This window comes from Mobula hypostoma, chromosome 6 (genome assembly GCF_963921235.1).
Source record: "Mobula hypostoma chromosome 6, sMobHyp1.1, whole genome shotgun sequence".
NCBI classification, from domain to species: Eukaryota; Metazoa; Chordata; class Chondrichthyes; order Myliobatiformes; family Myliobatidae; genus Mobula; species Mobula hypostoma.
Genome location: NC_086102.1, coordinates 13,196,827 through 13,219,852, shown reverse-complemented (window position 1 = coordinate 13,219,852; position 23,026 = coordinate 13,196,827). Strand labels below are relative to the sequence as shown.

The window sequence follows — 23,026 nt, the reverse complement described above, 5'->3', positions numbered from 1 at the left end:
CAGCAACTGTAATTCATTAGGAGTTTGAAGAGATTTGGTATGTCAACAAGTACACTCAAAAACTTCTATAGATGTACTGTGGAGAGCATTCTGACAGGCTGCATTACCATCTGGTATGGGGGGCAGGCACAGGAGGCTTCTGCACAGGACCGAAAGAAGCTGCAGAGGGTTATAAGTTTAGTCGGCTCCATCCTGGGTACTAGCCTACAAAGTACGCAGGACATCTTCAAGGAACGGTGCCAATACTTAGGACCTCCAGCACCCAGGGCATGCCCTTTTCTCACTGTTGCCATCAGGGAGGAGGCACAGAAGTCTGAAGGCACACACTCAGTGATTCAGAAACAGCTTCTTCCCCTCTGACAACAAAGTCCTAAATGGACATTGAACCCTTGGACACGACCTCACTTTTTTTTAAAATATAAAGTAGTATTTCTGATTTTTGCACAATTTTTAATCTATTTTATATATATATATACCGTAATTGATTGATTGATTTATTATTTTTTTTTCTTCTGTATTACGTATTGAATTGAACTGCTGCTACCAAGTTAACAAATTTCACGTCTCATGCCGGTGATAATAAACCTGATTCTGACTCTGATTCTATATTCTATCTTCCAGAAACAGGCCCTTCAGCCCACTCAATGACCATCACACACCCATTTTTATATTATTCCAACCTTAACCTTAATTTTATTCCTCATACATTACATAAGTTCCTATAGTTACAGAAATTAATTAGAAACACAACAATAAGGGAAAATATAAACAAGCCACTCATCTCTTCTGACCTTAGCTAATGAATGGAGCCTTGCTGCATAGGCCATCAATTGCTCAGGTGATGAGAGGTAGAACACCGTATTTAGGACATTGAAATTTGTAAATTGAATCAGAATCAGGTTTAATGTCATTGGCATATGTCGTGAAAGTTGGTGTTATATGACGGCAGTACATTGAACAGATAATAAATTAATATACATTACAATACAAAACAAAGTCAATAAATAGTGCAAAGGAAGAATGGTGAGGTAGTGCTCAATGCCCGTTCAGAAATCTGATGGCAGGTAGTAAGGAGCTGTTCCTAAAATGTATAGTGTGAGTAGAGAAATATTTAGATCCAAGACCTCTATTGTTTCATGTGGATAACGTTTTATAGGCATCCGTTAGTTTCATGAGACCATGGATTTGCGCCTTGGAAGGTTTCCAGGGCGCGGGCCTGGGCAGGGTTGTATGGAAGACCGGCAGTTACCCATGTTGCAAGTCTCTCCTCTCCACGCCACTGACGTTGTCCAAGGGAGGGGCATTCGGACCCATACAGCTTGGCACCAGTGTCGTCGCAGAGCAATGTGTGGTTAAGTGCCTTGCTCAAGGACACACATGCTGCCTCAGCCAAGGCTCAAACTAGCGACCTTCAAATCACTGGACGAGCGCCTTAACCACTTGGCCATGTGCCAACATGGATAATGTTACGCTTGATAAATTAAGTGTTTCTCACTTCCTAGATTTGTGTGTGTATGTATATATATGTGTGTGTGTGTGTGTGTGTGTGTGTGTGTGTGTTAAATTAAGTAAGTAGTGAGGTAATGTTAATGGGTTCAATGTCCATTCAAAAGTTGGATGGCAGGGGGGAAGAAGCTGTACCTGAATCACTGAGTGTGTGCCCTCAAGCTTCTGTATCTCTTTCCTGCTGGTAGCAATGAGAAGAAGGCATGTCCTGGGTGATGGCGGTCCTTAATAATGGATAGCGCCTTTTTGAGGCATTGCTCCTTGAAGATGCCCTGGATGCTGGGGAGGCTAATGTGATGGTGGAGCTGAGTGAGTTCGCAATGTATTGTCACATGTACTGAGGTACAGTGAAATGCTTTGTTTTACATACCACCCGTATGGGTAATTTAATCACGTCAATACGTTGAGGTAGTGCAAGGACAACCAATTAGAGAATGCAGAATAAAGTGCTACAGTTACAGAGAGAGTGCAGTACAGACAGACAATATAGTGCAAAGTCACAAAGTGGTAGATTGTGAGGTCAAGAGTCTATCTGATCATAGAAGTGGTCCATTCAAGGAAAAATAGCAGGGTAGAAACTATTCTTGAACCTGCTTGGGTGTGCTTTCTGGTTTCTGTATGTTCTACCTGAAGGGAGGGGAAAGAAGAGAGAATGTCCAAGGTGGGAGCCGTTTTTCATTATGCTGGCCACTTTGGTTGGCAGGTGGAGATATGTCTCTGCCAAAGGAGGTGTAAGGCACTCCTCTCTGCTAGCCTGCAGGTCATCCTTGGGCAAGGTGTGGCACCTGCTTAGCCCCCCTCCCCACCCTGATCAGGGTTACATGAAACCATGTAGAAAAATTTGCCAAGAACAATCATGGTCATAGATAGAGAGACCATGATCACCCATGGCATGTAATGATGATGTACGTATAAGTGTATAAGATGATGAGAGGCATTGTGTATAAGATGATGAGATGAGAGGCATTGATCGTGTGGATAGTCAGAGGCTTTTTCCGAGGACTGAAATGGCTAGCACGAGAGGATACAGTTTTAAGGTGCTTGGAAGTAGGTACAGAGGAGATGTCAGGGATAAGTTTTTTACGCAGAGGGTGGTGAGTGCGTGAAATGGACTGCCGGCGACAGTGGTGGAGGCGGATACGATAGGGTCTTTTAAGAGACTCCTGGATAGGTATATACACTTAGAAAAATAGAGGGCTATGGGTAACCCTAAGTAATTTCTAAAGCAAGTATGTTTGGCACGGCAATGTGGGCCGAAGGGCCTGTATTGTGCTGTAGGTTTTCTATGTTTCTATGGTGATGATGATGGCTACTTTACCAAGGCAGTGGGAAATGCAGATGGAGGCTGGATTTCATGATGTGCGGAGCTGCATCAGCAACTCTGCAGTTTTCTGCAATCTCAGACACAGCATCTGATGTGCCAAGTCATGACGTATCACGATAGGATGGTCCTTATGGCAATCAATTAAAAGTTGGTGAAGGTCAACATGAGAGGTCCCCCATCAGCACAACCACAGACTTGGTTCTAAGTCAGAAGCAGAACCAATTGTTAACTACTCTGGATCTCAGGAGAGATCATAAGGCCCGTCGAGCCTGCTCCATCACTCAATACGATCATGGCTGATCTGACCATGGACTCATCTCCACCTACCTGCCGTTTCCCCATAACCCTTAATTCTCCTGGTATGAAAAAGTCTATCCAACCTTGTCTCAAATATATTTACTGCGGTAGCCTTCACTGCTTCATTGGGCCGAGAATTCCACAGATTCACCACTTTTTTGGGAAAAGCAGTTCCTCCTCATCTCAGTCCTAAATCTACTCCCCTGAATCTTGAGGCCATGTCCCCTATTTCTAGTCTTACCTACAAGTGGAAACGACTTTCCTGCCTCTATCTTATCTATTACTTGTATAATTTTATGTGTTTCTGTAAGATCTCCTCTCATTCTTCTGAATTTCAATAATTATAGTCTCTCCTCATAGTCTAACCCCCCTCATTTTTGGAACCAAGCGGGTGAACCTCCTCCGCACAACCTCCAAAGCCAGATCTTTCCTCAGGTAAGCAGACTAGAACTACACATAGTACTCCAGCTGTGGCCTCACCAGTAACCTGTCCAGTTGCAGCATAACCTCCCTGCTCTTAAATTCAATCTCTCTAGCAATGAAGGCCACAATCCACTTGCCCTCTTGATAGCCTGCTGCACCTGCAAACCAACCTTGCACAAGCACTCCAGAGTCCCTCTGCACAGCAGCATGCTACAATCTTTGCCATTTAAATAATAATCAGAAATGAGATATGAAGGAGATAGCCCAACAGTAAAACTGAAATAAAGTTAAAATTAGGTTAGTTTTATTTGTCACATGTACATTGACACAGTGAAACATACAGTAAAATGTATCATTCACATCGATAACCAACATAGTCTGCGGATGTGCTGGGGGCAGCCCGCAAGTGTCACCATGCTTCTGGTGCCAGCATAACATGCCCAAAACTCACTAACCCTAATCTGTGGGTCTTAGCAATGTGGGAGGAAACTGGAGCATCTGGAGGATACCTACGGTTTGATAGGAAAACATATAAACTCCTTGTAGACAGTGGCAAGAATTGAACCCTTATCACTGGCAATGTAGAGCATTATGCTAACTGCTACATTTACTCTGCTGCTCTGTGGTGTTAAATGTCAGAAGCAATTTACTAGTGGAGTTATGGTGTCATACTGCATGGAAACAGGCCTGCACTCCACCAAGTTCCTACCAACCATTCCACCACTGATACTAATCCCATTTACCTGCAATAGGTCCATAATCTTCTTTCTCTAGACATTTCAACTGTTTATATAGATTATGAAGACACGTAGTCCTCTTTTATTGTCATTTAGTAATGCATGCATTAAGAAATGATACATTATTTCCTCCGGTGTGATATCACAAAACACAGGACAGACCAAGACTGAAAAAACTGACAAAACCACATAATTATAACATATAGTTACAACAGTGCAACAATACCATAACTTGATGAAGAAGTCCATGAGCACAGTAAAGTTCAAAGTTTCTCAAATGTCCCACATCTCACACAGAAGGGAGAAGGAAGAAAAACTCTCCCTGCCATGCCAACCACAGTCCGACTCTGAGTCATCCGAAAACTTCGAGCTCTGATCAGCTCTCCGACACCGAGTGCTGAGCGCCATCTCTGTCCGAACGATTCGACCTCCTTCTTGGTCGCCAAAAGCAGGCAAGGCCGGGGATTTTGAGGCCTACCCTCCGAAAGATTCCCGACCACACAGTAACGACAGCAGCAAACAGGCGTTTCAGAAATTTCTCCAGATGTTCCTCTGTGCTTTCACGTCCATTCTCCATCAAATCAGAATTGTCCACGGCCCCTATTTAACAGATACGATATCATTTTTCACCGGAGGGCACACCGCCATCTTCTCCTCCCGCCTATAGATGGTTCATCTGAGAATATCTACCTTCACCACCTCCTTCTGATTCCAACTACAGTCTCTGTGGAACAAAAATCCCTGACACACTAGTGACAGTCGAGCAACAACAAGGTTATTGAGTTTAAATTGTCAGCTCAGGACACCAGTCTGTGACGTCAAGTAAGATGGCAGCCATTGACAAACTTTGGGCACCATATCTCAGGAAGGATGGGCAGGCCCTGAACAAGGTCCAGAGGAGGTTCACAAGAATTATCCCAGGAATTGAAACCTACTGAATACTGAAAAGCCTGACTAGAATGGATGTGCAGAGGATCTTTTCATGAATGGGAGAATGTTGGATCTGAGAGCACAGCCTCAAAATAAAGGGACGTCCTTTTAGAACAGAGATAATGTGTAACTTCTTCAGCCAGAGGATGGTGAACCTTGGAACTTTTTTGCCACATAGGGCTTAGGGGCCAAGACATTGGGTATATTTAAGGTAGAAATTCATAGGCTTATGATTAGAAAAGTGGTTAAGGGTTACAGCGAAAATGAGATTGAGGGAAAAAAGGTCAGCCATGACTAAATAGCAGACCAGATACTCAATGGGCTGAATGGTCCAATTCTGCTCCAATACCTTATTGTCTTGCGGTCTAAGTCAGAGGTTCCCAATCTGAGGTCCATGGATCCCTTACTTTATGGTTTGGTCCATGGCACAAAAAAGATCGGGAACCCCCGGCCTGAGTTCATCTAATCAACACATACTGGTATTAGTAATGGACCTAGCATCAAAAACAAAACATTAGGGAGGGTTATTTATCAGAGACGTAGTGCCGAACAGGCTTTTCCAGTACAATGAGCCACATCGCCCAGCAACCCACCTATTTAAAACCAGCCTAATCACGGGACAATTTACAATTAATCTACTAACAGGTACTTCTCTGGTAAGTGGGAGGAAACCAGAGCACCCAGGGGAAACCCAAATACCCACAAGGAGGACGTACAAACTCCTTTCAGACAGCCTCAGAATCCAACTCTGAATTCCGACGCCAGAAGCTGTAATAGTGTTGCAATAACTGTGGTGTCCTATAAGAAGGCCATATGTTAACCCTCTCATTCCCGGAATCATTCCAGTGAATCTTCTCTGTACCCTCTCCAACGTCAGCACACCCTTTCTTAAATAAGGAGACCAAAACTGCCCACAGTACTCCAAGTGAGGTCTCACCAGCGCCTTATAGAGCCTCAACATCACAACCCTGCTCCTATACGTTATTCCTCTAGAAATGAATGCCAACATTGTATTCGCCTTCTTCACCACCAACTCAACCTGGAGGTTAACCTTAAGGGTATCCTGCAAGTCCTGTTGTATCTCAGAACTTTGAATTCTCTCCCCATTTAAACAATAGTCTGCCCGTTTATTTCTTCTACCAAAGTGCATAACCATACACTTTCCAACATTGTATTTCATTTGCCACTACTTTGCCCAGTCTTCCAATCCATCCAAGTCTCTCTGCAGACTCTCTGTTTCCTCAGCACTACCGGTCCCTCCACCTATCTTCGTATCATCAGCAAACTTAGCCACAAAGCTACCTATTCCATAATCCAAATCATTGATGTACAACGTAAAAAGAAACGGCCCCAGCACAGACCCCTGTGGAACACCACTGGTAACAAGAATAGCTTAATTAGGTGATTTGGTTATTATGGACTGTAAGGCCAATTTCCATGCTCTCTAGCCTTTGTTTTGGGCTCGTTATCTAAGAATGGATGTGTTGGCATTGGAGAGAGTCCAATGATTCAAGTTTGGTCTGGAATTAACAATTTGCACATAAGATAGCTTTCCACAGATCATACCTGGACCTTTTCCGTCTTACTTTGTCACCAGACCTGAATGCCACTGATCTGGCAAATTTTCCCCCACCTACCTGAGTTAGAGGGAAAGGTTGAAGAGGTTGGGTCTTCATTCCCTGGAGCACAGGAAAATAAGGGGAACTCTTAGCTTTTTACCCTCAGGGTGAGTACGTCTAGAACAGGGTTTCACAACCTGGGGTGTATGGACTCCTTACTTAATAGTATTGGTCCATGGCATAAATATGGTTGGGAACCCCTGGTCTAGAACTAGAGGTCATAGGTTTAAGGTGAAGGGTGAAACAGTTTAGGAGAATCTGAGGGGGAAACACCTTCACTCAGAGGGTGCAGCATGTATGGAATGATCTGGCAGCGGAAGTGGTGAATGAAGGTTCAGTTGTAACATTTAAGAGAGGTTTGGATAGGAATGTGCATGGGAGAGATATGGAGAACTCTGGTCCTGGTGCAGGTGGGTTGCACTAGGCTGAAAAAACAGGTCAGCATGGACTAGATGGACCAAAAGGCCTGCTTCTGTACTTGTAATGCTCTATGACTCTATGACATTCTACTCAACTCCGCTCAGATTCCAATACTCACTGACACGCTAGAGGCAATTTACAGCAGCCGATTAACTCACCAACCCATGCTTCCGTAGGATGAGGGAGTGGTGGTGGAGACCTACGCAGTCATAAGGAGAACTTGCAAACTCAACCCAGTTCAAGATCAGACTGAACCCAGGCTATTGCATCTTTGAGGCTTTAGTTTTTGCAAATGCACCACTCTGTCACCTACTACCATTAAATTCTGAATCACAGAGGGAAGAGCACAGCGTTTTCTAATTCAGTAAACCTCGTGGTTTATCGCTGATCTTGATCTGTAATGTTGACACTTGTACATTGAGTTTATAAGATGCTTTTATATTTATATTTATTGTGTTTTTTTAATCTGTTCTTTGTGCTTATTGTGTTTTTTAATGCTGCATCAGACCTGGAGTGGCAATCATTTCATTGTCCTTTACAGAAGAATGACACTAACAATCTCGAACCTTGACTGCTTATTTCTTCCATGATACAGCCTGACCCACTGATTTCTTCCAGCACTTTGTGATTGTTGTTTAAGATTTCCAGCATCTGCAGAATCTCTTGGTTAGTGGTTTAATTATCTTTTTTCTCTCCCTAACAGCTATTGGGGAACCTGTCAGTATAGACTGGTACAGTCCTGATGGAGAAAAAATCATCTCCAATGAAAGGGTGGTTGTGCAGACAGAGGGCGTGCGATCACGACTTACCATTTACAACGCCAACGAGGAGGACGCTGGCATCTATCAATGTCAAGTGAAGGATGCCAGTGGAAATTCTCAGGAAGCTACAGTCCTGGTGGAAATTTACAGTAAGTCAACACCGTCATCGGTCTCTCAACAGATATTGTTCAACATGGTTCTTGTACTTGACTTGACAGCCGAAATTGGGGTTAGCTCAATGATTTGCAGTGCCAGCTATAAGGTCAGAGTTCAATTCCCACCACTGTTTGTAGGAGTTTGCACGATCTTCCTGTGACTGTGTGAGTTCCCTTCAAGTGCTCCAGCTTCCTCCCACATTCCAAAGACATACAGTGAGTTGTAGGCATGCTACGTTAGCACTGGAACTGTGGCAACACTTGCGAGCTGCCCCCATCACAATCTCCACTGATCTGATTTGATGCAAAGTGATCCATTTCACTGTATATTTCAATGTACACCTAACAAATAAAGTTAATCTATAGAAATATTACAAATATTTGGCTTATTTGACGGGATGTAGAAATCACTGTAAAGTAGCAGTTACTGCCCATCTCCAATTTCCTTTAATAGGGCGATGGTGAACTGCCTTCTAGAGCCACTGCAGTCCTTCTGGTGAAGGCTCCCACTGTGCTGTTGGGTAGGACATTCGAAGATTTAGACCCAGTGACAACGAAGGAGTAGTGGTGTATTTCCAAGTCAGAATAGGGTGGAGTGTATAGATGATTTAGAGGGAAGTTTGAAGGTGGTATTCCCATGCACGTTCCTTTGTTATGTGCCATGTCTTATGATATGGGCTTTCCATAACCAGTTCGTTCTTGGCAAATTTTTCTACAGAGGCGGTTTGTCATTGCCTTCTTCTGGGCAGTGGCTTTACAAGACACAGTTGTGTAGTGGTTAGCACAACGCTATACAGTACGAGCAATCCAAGTTCGATTCCTGATGCTGCCCGTAAGGAGTTTGTGCGTTCTACCCGTGACTGTGTACACCAGTTTCCTTCCACAGTCCAAAGATGTACCAGTTGGTAGATTAATTGGTCATTGTAAATTGTTCTGTGATTAGGCTCAAACGAAATCAGGGGTTTGCTGGGTGGCGTGGTTCGAAGGGTCAGAAGGGCCTATTCCCCGCTGTGTCTCAATAAAAATATAAATAATAAGGTGGGTGACCCCACCTATTATCAGTACTCCTCGTTTTCTGATGAAGGGTCATGGCCTAAAATGTCAACTGTTTACTCTTTTCCCTAGATGCTGCCTGACCTGTTGAGTTCCTCCTGCATGCTGCGTGCTCAGATCATCTGCCTGGTGTCAGTGGTCATATCACCAGGACTTGTGATATGCACCAGCTACTCATCCAACCATCCACCCCCTGCTCCCATAGCTTCACGTGACCCTGATCAGGGGGCTAAGCAGGTGCTACCCCGTGCCCAAGGGTGACCTGCAAGCTAGTGGAGGGAAGGAGCACCTTACAACTTCTTTGGTAGAGACGTATCTCCACCCCGACACCCACATTTCCATGCACGCTTATGATTGTTCTTCTTGGTCTCAATAGTTTATTGTTGTTATGTGTACTAAGAAGCAGTTAAAAAAACTCTCAGTTGCATATCATCCTGGCAGATCATGCCCCAGTTCAATACATTGAGGTAACATAAAGAAAAACAGGACAAGGACTTTTGCCACTGCCTGTAAAGAGTTTGTACGTTCTCCCCGTGACCATGTGGGTCTCCTTCAGGTGCTTGGTTTCCTCCCAAAGTCCAAATATGTACTGGTTGTAGGTTAATTGGCTATAGTATATTGTCATGTGGCTAGGCTCAGATTAAACTGTGGGATTGCTGGGTGAACTGGTTTGAAGGACCAGAAGGGTTAGTTCCATGCTGTATTTCGATAAGTAAAATAGATATAGTGTCACAACTACAGAGAAAGGGAAGTACAAATAAAGTGGAAAGTCCATGATCAGACAGATTCAAGTATCAACTTTGGAGTCCAAGAGGTCCACACCAGAGTCTGATAAACAACAGGGTGGAAGCTGTCCTTGCATCTAGTTGCATGAGGTTTCAAACCTTTCCATCTTCTGCCCAACAAGAGGGAGGAGAATGTTAGGGTTGGGAGGAGCCCCTAATTATCTCAGTTGCTCTCTCGAGGCAGCTTGAACTGCAGGTAGACTCTGGAGGCAAGGCTGGTTTGTGTGATGGACTGTGCTGGATTCACAACTCTCTGCACGACAAGGGTTTGGGAGGGATGATCAGAGTAGTATGGGTGACTAATTGCAGTGCATTTTGTAAGTGGAACCCAACGCAGCCACAGTGCACTGATAGGGAAGGTAATGAACATCTAGTCTGACCAATGGGATGTCAATCATGCTGGTATGTGCATACTCTATATATAGGTAAGTAAAAATGTGATGGCCAGTCGGTCATTGATATTGGCACAGTGAAACCACCCAGTTATTGTCCGTAGACCACAAGGACAATCCACCATTCTTATCCTGTCTGCTCTACATATGGCTCCTGACACATCAAAATGATTGACTGTCGACTGCTCTCTGAAATGGTCCAGCAAGGACCCATATTTCAGGGTCTGCTTTACTGAGCCAGACTTCTTGGTGCCTCAGTAATGCAGCTAGCACAATCAAAGACCTCAACCACCGCAGACGTTCTCTATTCTCCCCTCTCCCATCAGGTAGAAGATACAAAAGCTTGAAAACATGTACCACCAGGCTCAAGGACAGCTTCTACCCTGCTGTTCTAAGACTATTGAATGGTCCCCTAGATAATGGACTCTTTGCCTCACAATCTATCTCATTCTGACTTTGCACTTATTGTCTGCACTTTCTCTGTAGCTGTATTCAACACTCTTCAACAACTTTTTTCAACACTCTGCAATTGATTTACCTTAATACACTGTATAATGATCAGTATGCAAGACGGGATTTCTGCTGTACCTCAGTACATGTAACATTAATAAACAAATTCAATTTCTAATTCCAACATGGACTGACTTGTCCATGTGGTGCAGACCTTCTTGAGAGCTGTTGGGTCTGTATTCATTCAGACAAGCTCAAAGTTCAAAGTAAATTCATTTTCAAAGTACATACAATATATGACCACCAAATACAACCCCAATATTCCTTTTCTTGTGGCCAATTACAGTAAATACAAGAAAAACAATAGAATCAATGAAATACTTCACCCAGTGGGATGGACAACAACCAATGTGTAACAAAATATGAAGAGTATTTCATCACACTCCAGACTAAAGTCTGGTAAATAGTAGAAATGCAAAGGGAGTCACTCACTAGTAGGTACCCAGATCTCGCGATAAAATGTTTGAGTGTTGGTAATTGAAATATATAAATTGTTCTGACGCAGTGAAATAATTTGGAAGATGTGCCTTGTTACAAGAACACCAACCAGCCAACAGCTCAAGGGGCGGCCTCATACCTAAATCTGGGAGACTTTACTTCACTCCAGTTCATCTTGAGTGTACCCACAAAACGCTGGAGAAACTCAGCAAGTCAGAATCAGAATCTGGTTTAATATCACTGGCATAAGTCATGAAATTTGTTGTTATACAGCAGCAGTGCATAGTAATAAAAACTAAATTACAGTAAGAATTATATATATTTTAAAAATTAAATAAGTCATGCAAAGAGAGGAAAAAAAAACGAGTGAGATAGTATTCATGGTTCAATGCCTGGTCAGTAAACTGATGGCAGATGGGAAAAACCTGTTCCTGAATCGTTGAATGTGTGTCTTTAGCTTCCTGATTGATGGTAGCAATGAGAAACTGTCACGTCCTGGGTGATAAGGGCCCTTATTGGGGGTCAGGCAGCACCTTTGGAAAGGAAGGGAGACCAAGCCAGAGTAAGCAGGTCGGGGGAGGGAAAGAATTACACTGTTGAGAGTAGGGCTGAACTGGCTATTACCAACGTATTCCTTCCACTGGCTTTCTCCCTCAACTTTTCACATCTGCCCTCTCCATCTCCCTTATTTGATTTTATGCTCTACCTTCCTCTCCTATCAGATTCCATCATCTGCAGACAGTTGATGGGCCGAATGGCCTAATTCTCCTCTAATATCTTATGGTCTTATTGTCTTTGTAGCCTCCACCTACCACCTCCCAGCCTCTGTCACTATCTCCGCTCTATGCTCCTCCATTTGCCTAGTATCCCTCATCACCTGGATCCACCTAGCACCTGCCATCTCATGCTCCACCTCTCCCCCGCCACCTTTTCCTAATGGCTGTCTCCCCTCTATCTTTCAGTCCTGATGAAAGTACTTGACCAAAAATGTCAGCTGTCCATTTTCCACCATCAATGCCACCCGACCTGCTGAGTTCTCCAACATCGAATGCATTGCTACAGATGGAAGCTAAATGACTGACATATTGATAGATGGTAAAAGATGGACAGCCAATTAGACAGGGGAAAGACAGACAGTTGGAGACTTGCAGAAGTACAGAATGATACATGTACATATACAGGAATAGCCAAGCAGATTCAAGTAGACAGATGGAACACCATGAGGAGATCAATGCAAACAGACAAGGAGACAGGCACACAGATTGATCAATAGATATTAGAGTGGAATGCTGGCTGGACAGGCAGATGAGTGCCAAAGAGATTTACCAGGACACTGCCTAAATTAGAGAGCATGTCTCATCAGGGCTTCGCTCCTTGTAGCAAAGGAGCAGAGGGGTCTTGACAGAGTGCATCAGATGACAGGAGGCATAGATATAGTGGAATACCAACACCTTTTTTTCCCAGGGCTAATACAAGAGGGCACAATTTTAAGGTTATTGGGGGAAAGCATAGGGGGGATGTCAGAGGAACAGAAGCCTGAAGGCACACACTCAATAATTCAGGAACAGCTTCTTCCCCTCTCCCATCCGATTTCTGAATGGACATTGAACCCATGAACACTACCTCACTACATTTTTTATTTACTAGTTTTTGCACTACTTATTTAATTTAACTATTTAATATACATTTACTGTAATTCACGGGGTTTTTTTTTGCTCTATTATCATGTATTGCATTGGACTGCTGCCGCAAAGTTAGAAGGCTTCCAGACATATGCTGGTGATATTAAACCTGACTCCAATTCTGACGTCTTACCCAGAGAGTGATGGGTGCGTGGGATGCACTACCGGAGATGGTAGTAGAAACAGGCACATTAGAAACATTTAGGAGACTCGTCACGTGGCACATAGATGACAGAAAAATGGACGACTACGAGGGAGGGAAGGGTTAGATTGATCTTGGAGTAGATTAAAAGGTTGGCGTGACATTCTGGGCTGAAGAGCTGTACTGTGCTGTAGTGTTCTATGAATACAATTTAAAATATGCTAGATATCCTGACTAATATGGCCCTTGCACTTTTTGTGCTCTTCAAGATGTTATCAGGGTCTATACTGATGGTTGAGGGTGAGTTACTGGGATTATTCTGCCCATATTTTCACTTTACTGAACATGCTCGTGAGCTAGAGTTAAACTGAATGTTGCACCAGCATCTTGATGATAATAGGAGCTCCAGAAATAACCACAAACTTCATGATTTTGAAGATAATTTGCTAATTATATGAGGCATTTCATCATTCTAATCACTGTAATCTGCTAGTGGAAGCTAACGCTTGTTGCCTGTGTTTATACACGGGGGAAAGCAGTCCTTTTTAGTGAGAGACTCATAATTTTATTTGCAGAAATTAAAGACCATAAGAGCAGACATAGACCATAAGAGCAAATATATACCATAAGACCATAAGACATAGGAGCAGAATTAGGCCATTTGGCCCATCAAGCCTGCTTCGCCATTCCATCATGGCTGATTTATTATCCCTCTCAACCCCTTCTCTTGCCTTCTCCCCATAACCTTTGATTCCCTAACTAATCAAGAATCTATCAACTTCCACTTTAAGTATACTCATTGACTTGGCTTCCACAGCCATCTGTGGCAATGAATTCCACAGCTTCACCACCCTCTGGCTAAAGAAATTCCTCCTCATCTCTGTTCTAAAGGGACGTCCCTCTATTATGAAGCTGTGGCCTCTGGTCTTAGACTCCCCCAATACAGGAAATATTCTCTCCACAACCACTCTGTTGAGGCCTTTCAGTGTTTGATAGGTTTCCATGAGATCCTCCCTCATTCTTCTAAACTCCAGTGAGTTTAGGCCCAGAGTCATCAAGCACTCCTCATATGTTAACTCTTTCATTCCCAAGATTATTTTTGTGAGCTTCCTCTGGACCGGGGATTCCCAACCTTTATTATGCCATGGACCATAACAATTAAGCAAGGGGTCTGTGAACCCCTGGTGGGGAACTCCTGACTGGACCCTCTCCAATGCCAGCATATCCTTTCTTGGAAAAGGGCAAAAGAGCATATCAATGCTTAGGTAAGTGCGTCACTAATAGAGACAGTAACAGAGAGGTGACTGCCTCAGTGTACGATGTGATTAATGGACAACAAGGAGCAAGTTAGTCTGCAGAGTATGTGCTATCATATATTAATGACTTGGATGAGGGAATTAAATGCAGCATCTCCAAGTTTGCGGATGACACGAAGCTGGGTGGCAGTGTTAGCTGTGAGGAGGATGCTAAGAGGATGCAGGGTGACTTGGATAGGTTGGGTGAGTGGGAAAATTCATGGCAGATGCAATTTAATGTGGATAAATGTGAAGTTATCCACTTTGGTGGCAAAAATAGGAAAACAGATTATTATCTGAATGGTGGCCGATTAGGAAAAGGGGAGGTGCAACGAGACCTGGGTGTCATTATACACCAGTCATTGAAAGTGGGCATGCAGGTACAACAGGCGGTGAAAAAGGCGAATGGTATGCTGGCATTTATAGCGAGAGGATTCGAGTACAGGAGCAGGGAGGTACTACTGCAGTTGTACAAGGCCTTGGTGAGACCACACCTGGAGTATTGTGTGCAGTTTTGGTCCCCTAATCTGAGGAAAGACATCCTTGCCATAGAGGGAGTACAAAGAAGGTTCACCAGATTGATTCCTGGGATGGCAGGACTTTCATATGAAGAAAGACTGGATGAACTGGGCTTGTACTCGTTGGAATTTAGAAGATTGCGGGGGGATCTGATTGAAACGTATAAGATCCTAAAGGGATTGGGCAGGCTAGATGCAGGAAGATTGTTCCCGATGTTGGGGAAGTCCAAAACGAGGGGCCACAGTTTGAGGATAGAGGGGAAGCCTTTTAGGACCGAGATTAGGAACAACTTGTTCACACAGAGAGTGGTGAATCTGTGGAATTCTCTGCCACAGGAAACAGTTGAGGCCAGTTCATTGGCTATATTTAAGAGGGAGTTAGATATGGCCCTTGTGGCTACGGGGGTCAGGGGGTATGGAGGGAAGGCTGGGGCGGGGTTCTGAGTTGGATGATCAGCCATGATTATAATAAATGGCGGTGCAGGCTCGAAGGGCCGAATGGCCTACTCCTGCACCTATTTTCTATGTTTCTATGTTTCTATAATGCCAAGACAAAGGAAAGGAGCATGAATGGATATAAAACTGAGAACGAGAACAGACTTTTCGGCCGGCAATGAATATGATGCTGAATTTTAAACTAAATCCCTTCTGCCTGCACACGATCCACATCCTTCCATTTTCTGCATCAATAATCCTTTAACTTAACGGGCACTAAGCTCCCCAGCATCCAGCACCCTTCAAAAGGAGATGTTTCAAATAGGCGATATCCGTCATTAAGGACCCCCATCACCCAGGACGTGCCCTCTTCTCATTATTTCCATCAAGGAAGAGGTACTGGAGACTGAAGACACAAAGACATACACTCAACATTTCAGGATCAGCTTCTTCCCCTCTTCCATCAGATTTCCGATCGGCAAATGAATCCATGTAACGACCTCACCTCACTTTTTTTTTGTTCTCTTTTTGCAGTACTTACGTAAGTAATAATTGTAGTTTATAGTTTATATATAGAGCAAAACAACAAATGCTGCCACAAAACAAATTTCATGACATATGCCAGTAATATTAAGCCTTATTCGGATTCTGATTTTTTCTCCCTTTTGCACTGAGACTCCTATCAAACATTAACCATCAAATCATTCACCATATAAATTATGTACTGTACCTCTGAGAAGCTCTTTCTGAAAAGCAGAGGAGATTCTCCATTGCTGAATCTCTGTCAATGTTGTTGCTCATTCCAAGCTTGGATGGCAGATGTTGGAGGATGATGAACACAAGGGTTTTTTCTTAAAGAAATTCAATTGCAAGGTGGACAACACTGCACTCTTCTCCCAGACAACAAACAATCTGCTGAGGAAGCTCAGTGGGTCGAGCAGCTTCTGTAGTCAGGAGAAAGAATTGCTGATGTCCCAGATCGAACCCCACATCAGGACCTGACCCGATCAGGGTTTTGACCCAAAACGTCAACAATTCCTTTCCTTTCCTCCCGTCACCCCCACGGCAGTTCCTCCAGCGGACTGTCAGTTGCGCTAGCTTCCAGTATCTGCAGCTCTCGCGAATCCGTTCACCTGCATTGGAGCTGGTTGTGCTGAACTATTTGGGCCGAATGCCCTGCTTCTGGGCTGAGATGTTAGACCATAAGACAATAAGATATAGTAGCAGAACTAGGCCATTCAGCCCATTGAGTCTGTTCTGCCATTCCATCATGGCGGATTTATTATCACTCTCAACCCCATTCTCCTGGCTTCTCCCCGTAACCTTTGACACCCTGACTAATCAAGAATCTATCAGACTCCACTTTAAATATCCCCAATGACTTGACCTCCACAGCCATCTGTGGCAATGAATTCCATAAATTCACCACCCTCTGGCTTAAGATATTCCTCCTCCTCTCTGTTCTAAATGGACATCCCTCTATTCTGAGGCTATGTTCTATGAATCCACGCAACCACTGGTGTAACAAAAATGATGCAAAAGCACATTCAATTCCAATGCAGGGAGACAGACTAAAGGGACTGCAGATACAGCAACCTGGAGCAGCTAACAATCTCCTAGATCAGGGGTTCCCAAACTTTTTAATGCCATGGACCAATGGCATTAAGTAAGGAGTCTGTGGAACCCAGGTGGAGAACCCCTCAGCAGGTTGGGCAGTTTCTGTGGGCGAAGAGGAATTATCAAGTGGTGGTAAATCTTTTGCCAAAGACAAGGCTCTGTGGCAATGTGCGATGGCAGAATACCCATCTTTACTACACCTTTTCCTTGTTAAACTCTGTCCACAGAAAAGCTGACCTTTCGCGACATCCAATCCCCGCAGGAGTTCAGAGAGGGAGAGGACGCCGAGGTGATTTGTCAAGTGAGCAGCTCTCCGGCACCCATGGTAACCTGGCTACATAACAACCAGGATGTCACTGCTGCTGTCACGGGTATGTACCAATAAACTGCTTATTGGACAGGTTCCACAAATCTCCAGAGTAGAGAATTCCAGAGACTCAAGTCATGTCAACCTTATTGTCATGTGCACAGATGCAATGAAAAACTGACTAGCAGCAGCATTCAAAGGCAGGTGCACTCATGGCCCCACACATCAAAGTTGCTGGTGAACGCAGCAGGCCAGGCAGCATCTCTAGGAAGAGGTACAGTCGACGTTTCAGGCAGAGACCCTTCGTCAGGACTAACTGAAAGAAGAGCTAGTAAGAGATTTGAAAGTGGGAGGGGGAGGGGGAGATCCAAAATGATAGGAGAAGACAGGAGGGGGAAGGATGGAGCCAAGAGCTGGACAGTGATTGGCAAAAGGGATATGAGAGGATCATGAGACAGGAGGTTCGGGGAGAAAGAAAAGGGGGGGGAAAGCCCAGAGGATGGGCAAGGGGTATAGTGAGAGGGACAGGGGGAGAAAAAGGGGAGAGAGAAAAAGAATGTGTGTATATAAATAAATAAATAACGGATGGGGTACGAGGGGGAGGTGGGGCATTAGCGGAAGTTAGAGAAGTCAATGTTCATGCCATCAGGTTGGAGGCTACCCAGACGGAATATAAGGTGTTATTCCTGCAACCCGAGTGTGGCTTCATCTTTACAGTAGAGGAGGCCGTGGATAGACATATCAGAATGGGAATGGGACGTGGAATTAAAATGTGTGGCAACTGGGAGATCCTGCTTTCTCTGGTGGACAGAGCGTAGGTGTTTAGCGAACCGATCTCCCAGTCTGCATCGGGTCTCGCCAATATATAGAAGGCCACATCGGGAGCACCGGACGCAGTACATCACCCCAGCTGACTCACAGGTGAAGTTTAGGTTTTTAAATTCACTAATGGCCAATTTATTAGGTACTTCCTGTACCTAATAAAGTGCCCAGTGAGTGCATATCCATGGTCTTCTGCTGCTGTAGCCCATCCACTTCAAAGTTTGAGGTGTTGTGCACACCACTATTTAAACATGTGGTTATTTGAGTTACTGCCACCTTCCAATCAGCTTGTTGTTCAGGCCAAACATCAGAATGGGGAAGAATGTGATCTAAGTGACTTTGACCATGGAATGATTGTTGTTGTCAGCTGGGGCAGTTTGAGTATCATAGAAATCGGAAATTTTCTGGGATTTTCACACTCAACAGTCTCTAGAGTTTACAGAGAATGATGCGAGAAACAAATAAAAACATCTGGTGAACAGCAGTCCTGTGAGCGAAAACAACCTGTTAATGTGAGAGGTCAGAGGAGAATGGCCAGACTGGTTCAAGCGTTTGGCTAATACAGACAAGAAGCCTCACGGTCACTTCACTTTGCAAACCACATCTCTTAGCAGCCAGCCCAGGTATCCTTCAAATTTCAAACAGATTACTTCTTACAATTTACATTAAGAACTGAAGACTGATTCTTGTTTACAACAAGAAGCTGAACAAGAAATATTTGTCACAAAAAACATTGACCCTTTGGAAAGGTCATGCTTCTGGCATAGAAAGCTGAGGTTAGCAATAAGCTTCTTGCACCCTGGGAAATGAATATCCATCACACTGAGAGCAGTGGTGGTGTACGAGGACAGAAAGTTAACAACCTTACTTCCCAATTAATGCACTATCAGGTCAACAACATGAATCTTTAACACCTGATGAAGGCTTTTGGCCTGAAATGTCAACTGTTTACTCTTTTCCATAGATGCTGTCTGACCTGCTGAGTTTCTCCAGCATTTTGTATATATGACTCTGGATTATCAGCACCTGCAGAATTTCTTGTATCGTGAACTCAGTTTCTCCTACAGATACTGCCTGGCCTGCTGAGTGTTTCTAGCATTTTCTGTTCTTAGTTCAGCTTTTCAACCTCACAGGATCTTTCCTGAAGACAACTCTAATTTCATCCTGTTCCGCATTGTTGGATGCACACAAAGGGACTGATGTCATGTTAATCATGGCTCTTTGATTTACTTCACTCCTTCTTTTAAAAAATTCTTTACAGACAATCTCTAAATCAATTTAATAAAAGAATTACGCTATTATGTATCTCCATCTGTTTCACTGTATTGAGAGGATCAACTGTAATTAGCCCTGATTCAGTAGTCTTCACCATGCGTCAAGTTCAATGAGGCAATTTAAATCGAGCAATTAGTTGTGTAGGATACTGCCAACTCTTCCAACTCTGGAACAAAGGCTTCTGTCATTGTAAACTCAGTCTGGTTCTCCCTCTGTATCAAAATGCAAAGCACCATGTAAACGATGTCTGTGTTACTTATGGCCACACCCTAGACACTGAGCATGGTCAGAATTAAACACTGCGCTCTTAAAGGGGAAAGTCACGCTCTTTGCAGACGAGAAATACTGCAGGAAAGGTCACTGGCTGCAAATCACTGCAGATCTGGTACGTATCCAGGACAAAGGAGCAGAAAGGGAAAAAAAAATAATTGTGAACACTACCTACCCAGCAAACTGCCTTTGCTAAGTCTCCCTTCTGGAGAGCGCTTTAGGGCTATTAAAAGAAAAACAACATTCATGTCATCTGAAAAGTTTCTTTTCTTAGGCAGTTAATCTGATCAACTATTGTAGCCAGCCCCTCGCCTTCCTCTATCTATTACTTCCGTCACTCCACTGCTCTATAAACACTTTACACTATGTTTAAAATGCTATTTACATTGTAAATACATGCATATTTTATTCCATATCCATACTGTAAACTCCAAATTTATTTTTATATATTTTTTATTCTTTATAATTGTTGAATGCTGTTTTTTATTATGTGTCGCCCCGACCAACACACTACAGCAAATTCCTAATACATGTAAATGTATATGGCGAATAAAGTTGATTGTTCATCCATGATATAACAAATAGAACACAACAACACAATAGTCATTAAGAGGGTGTTCATCAACCAGATTGTTCTTTTGTGACATTTTGAGACCGAAGGGTGGCCTTTTCGAGCGTACTAAATAACAAAGGGCCTTGCATAGGGTTAATGCACACAAACCTTTCACAGAGAAAGGGGATCAAATAGGAGATTAAAGATTAGATTTATTTCTCACATGCATACTCAGTGACCACTTCATTAGGTACACCTGTACACCTGCTCGTTAATACAAATTTCTAATTAGCTGATCATGTGGCAGCAAGTCAATGCATAAAAACATGCAGACACGGTCATGAAGTTCAGTTGTTGTTCAGATCAAACATCAGAATGGGGAAGAAATGAGATCTAAGTGACTTTGACTGCGGAATGATTGTTGGTGCCAGATGGAAGGGGTTTTGAATATCTCAGAAACTGCTGATCCCCTGACACTTTCGCACGCAACAGTCTCTCGAGTTTACAGAGAATGGTTTGAAAGACAAAAAAAGTATCCAGTAAGCGCAGTTCTGAGGGTGAAGATGCCTTGTTAATGAGAGGTTAGAGGACAATGCCCTGACTGGCTCAAGCTGACAGGAAGGTGACAGTAACCCAAATAACCACACATTACAACAGTGGTGTGAGAAGAGCATCTCTGAACACTCATGTCAAACCTTGAAGTTAATCGGCTACAGCAGCAGAAGACCACTGACGTGCACTCAGTGGCCACTTTGTTAGGTACAGGAGGAACCCAGTAGTGTGGCGACTGACTGTAGATTGAAGCATGCAGCTCAATGTGTCGTTGTGTCTTTATTAAGTTTTCTGAAAGGACCAACAGTATTTTGCTCTAATTTTGTATTACTTATTTCTTCCTTTTATATTATCTTATTTCATCTTATAGTAATTTTTTATATATTGCCCTGAACTGCTGCCTCAAAACAACAAAATGCAGACATATGTCAGTGATAGTAAACCGGATTCTCATTCTGAAGAATGAGTCCTGCCAAGGTACCAAAAGAATTCATGTGCTTCCAGTTGTCTCTTTATCTCATGGCTTGTGCTTTCCTTCGCTTGCTTTCCAGACAACTTTATGATGGTTGGTGATAGCAACCTGAAAATCCGACACATTAGTAAGAAGCACGAAGGTGTGTACCGGTGCGAGGGAAGAGTGGAGGCGAGAGGAGAAATTGACTTCAGAGACATCATAGTAATTGTCAATGGTAAGGAAACTTCCACGACGTAAGTACTTCCTTCATCTGCTGAGTGCAAAACACTATGGTCAAGCAGTCAAGTATGGACAAGTATGGCATTAGCAGTGGACCAATCAATTCGAAGCGAGAGAGGGAGCTTCACACATGTCGGGGAGAAGAGTTTAAAAAAGGAGCGGGGATCGCGTGGATTGGCGGGGATCGGCGCATTAGCAGCGGACAAATCGATTCGCGTTTCATTAGCAGGAGTAAATAAAAGTAAATCAGGGTCAAAGCAGAGCGGCCATTGTGTGAGGGACCAGTGTAGGGAACTTGAGCCTTTGGCGAGGAGACACAAGTAAGTAGCAAGTAAGGTTGTTTGTGGTTGAACAAAAAGTCACTAAGTCACAGCTAATTAAATAAAAGGATGAAGCGGGATCAGCTGATGTACTGTAGCTGTGTGATGTGGGAGCTGGTGGAGCCCATTGTTGCTCCTGGTGACCACATCTGCGGCAAGTGTTGGCTGCGTGAGGAACTCAGGCTCAAATCCGATGACCTGGAGTCTGAGCTTCAAACACTGCGGCACATCAGGGAGGGGGAGAGTTACCTGGACTCTCTGTTTCAGGGGTTAGTCGCACCCATGAGATTAGCTGCCTCAAATTCGGTCTGTGGACAGGGACCAGAGGGTGTGACTGTGAGTGAGGTGGGTAGTGGGATCCAGGAGCAAGTGCTGGAGAATCCTCAGCCTTTGAGCTTGTCCAGCAGGTCTGAGAGTTTTGCTCCCTGCGTGGATGAGAGTGGGGGCTGCAGGAACGATGAGCAACCTAACTGTGGCACCGTAGTTCATGGAGCCTTTCAGGAAGGGGGAGAGAAGAGAAATATAGTGGTAATTCTTAATAGTATAGTCAGGGGAATAGAGAAAGTTGCAGGAATAGAGTGTCCCGAAGGCTGTGTTGCATACCTGGTGCCCAGGTTCAGGACGATTTATCTGAGCTGCAGAGGAATTTGCAGTGGGAGGGAAAAGATTCAGTTGTCGTGGTCCAGGTGGGTACCAATGACATAGGTAGAATGAGGAAAGAGGTTCTGCTGAGGGAATTTGGCCAGCCAGGGACTAAATTAAAGAGCAGAACCAAAAAGGTAGTAATCTCTGGATGACTATCTGAGCCACTTGCAAATTGGCACAGGGTTAAGAAGATTAGAGAGTTAAATGCATGACTCAAGAATTGGTGTGGGAGAAGTGGGTTTGAATTCATGGGAAATTGTCCCCAGGATTGGGCAAGGAGGGAGCTGTACCAATGGGACGGGCTCCACCTGAACCGTGATGGGACCTGGACCCTGGTGAATCACATAATTAGGGCTGTGGATAGGGCTTTAAGCTAAATAATAGGGGAGTGGGTTCAACAAATTGGAGAAGTGTGGATAAAGTAAAAAAGAAAAGTGTGGATAAAGATAAAGAAAAAAACAAAAGATAAAAAAGAGAAAAGTAAGACTGGACTAAAGAAAAGTCAAGTGCAAGACAGTAAAAGATTACAAGATTTTAAAAGCACAATGA

General features: G+C 43.7%; 1 protein-coding gene across 2 annotated transcripts in view; it reads left to right on the top strand.

The window, feature by feature from the left end:
* The window catches only part of LOC134347828 (neural cell adhesion molecule 2-like), a 632,407-nt gene that overhangs the window by 255,293 nt on the left and 354,088 nt on the right, over positions 1-23,026 (top strand). For both annotated transcript variants that reach the window (XM_063050290.1, XM_063050291.1), the window contains exons 3-5: positions 7,960-8,166; positions 17,267-17,410; positions 21,370-21,507. In XM_063050290.1, coding sequence (XP_062906360.1) covers positions 7,960-8,166; positions 17,267-17,410; positions 21,370-21,507 — 489 coding nt within the window. The remainder of the gene's footprint in view (positions 1-7,959; positions 8,167-17,266; positions 17,411-21,369; positions 21,508-23,026) is intronic.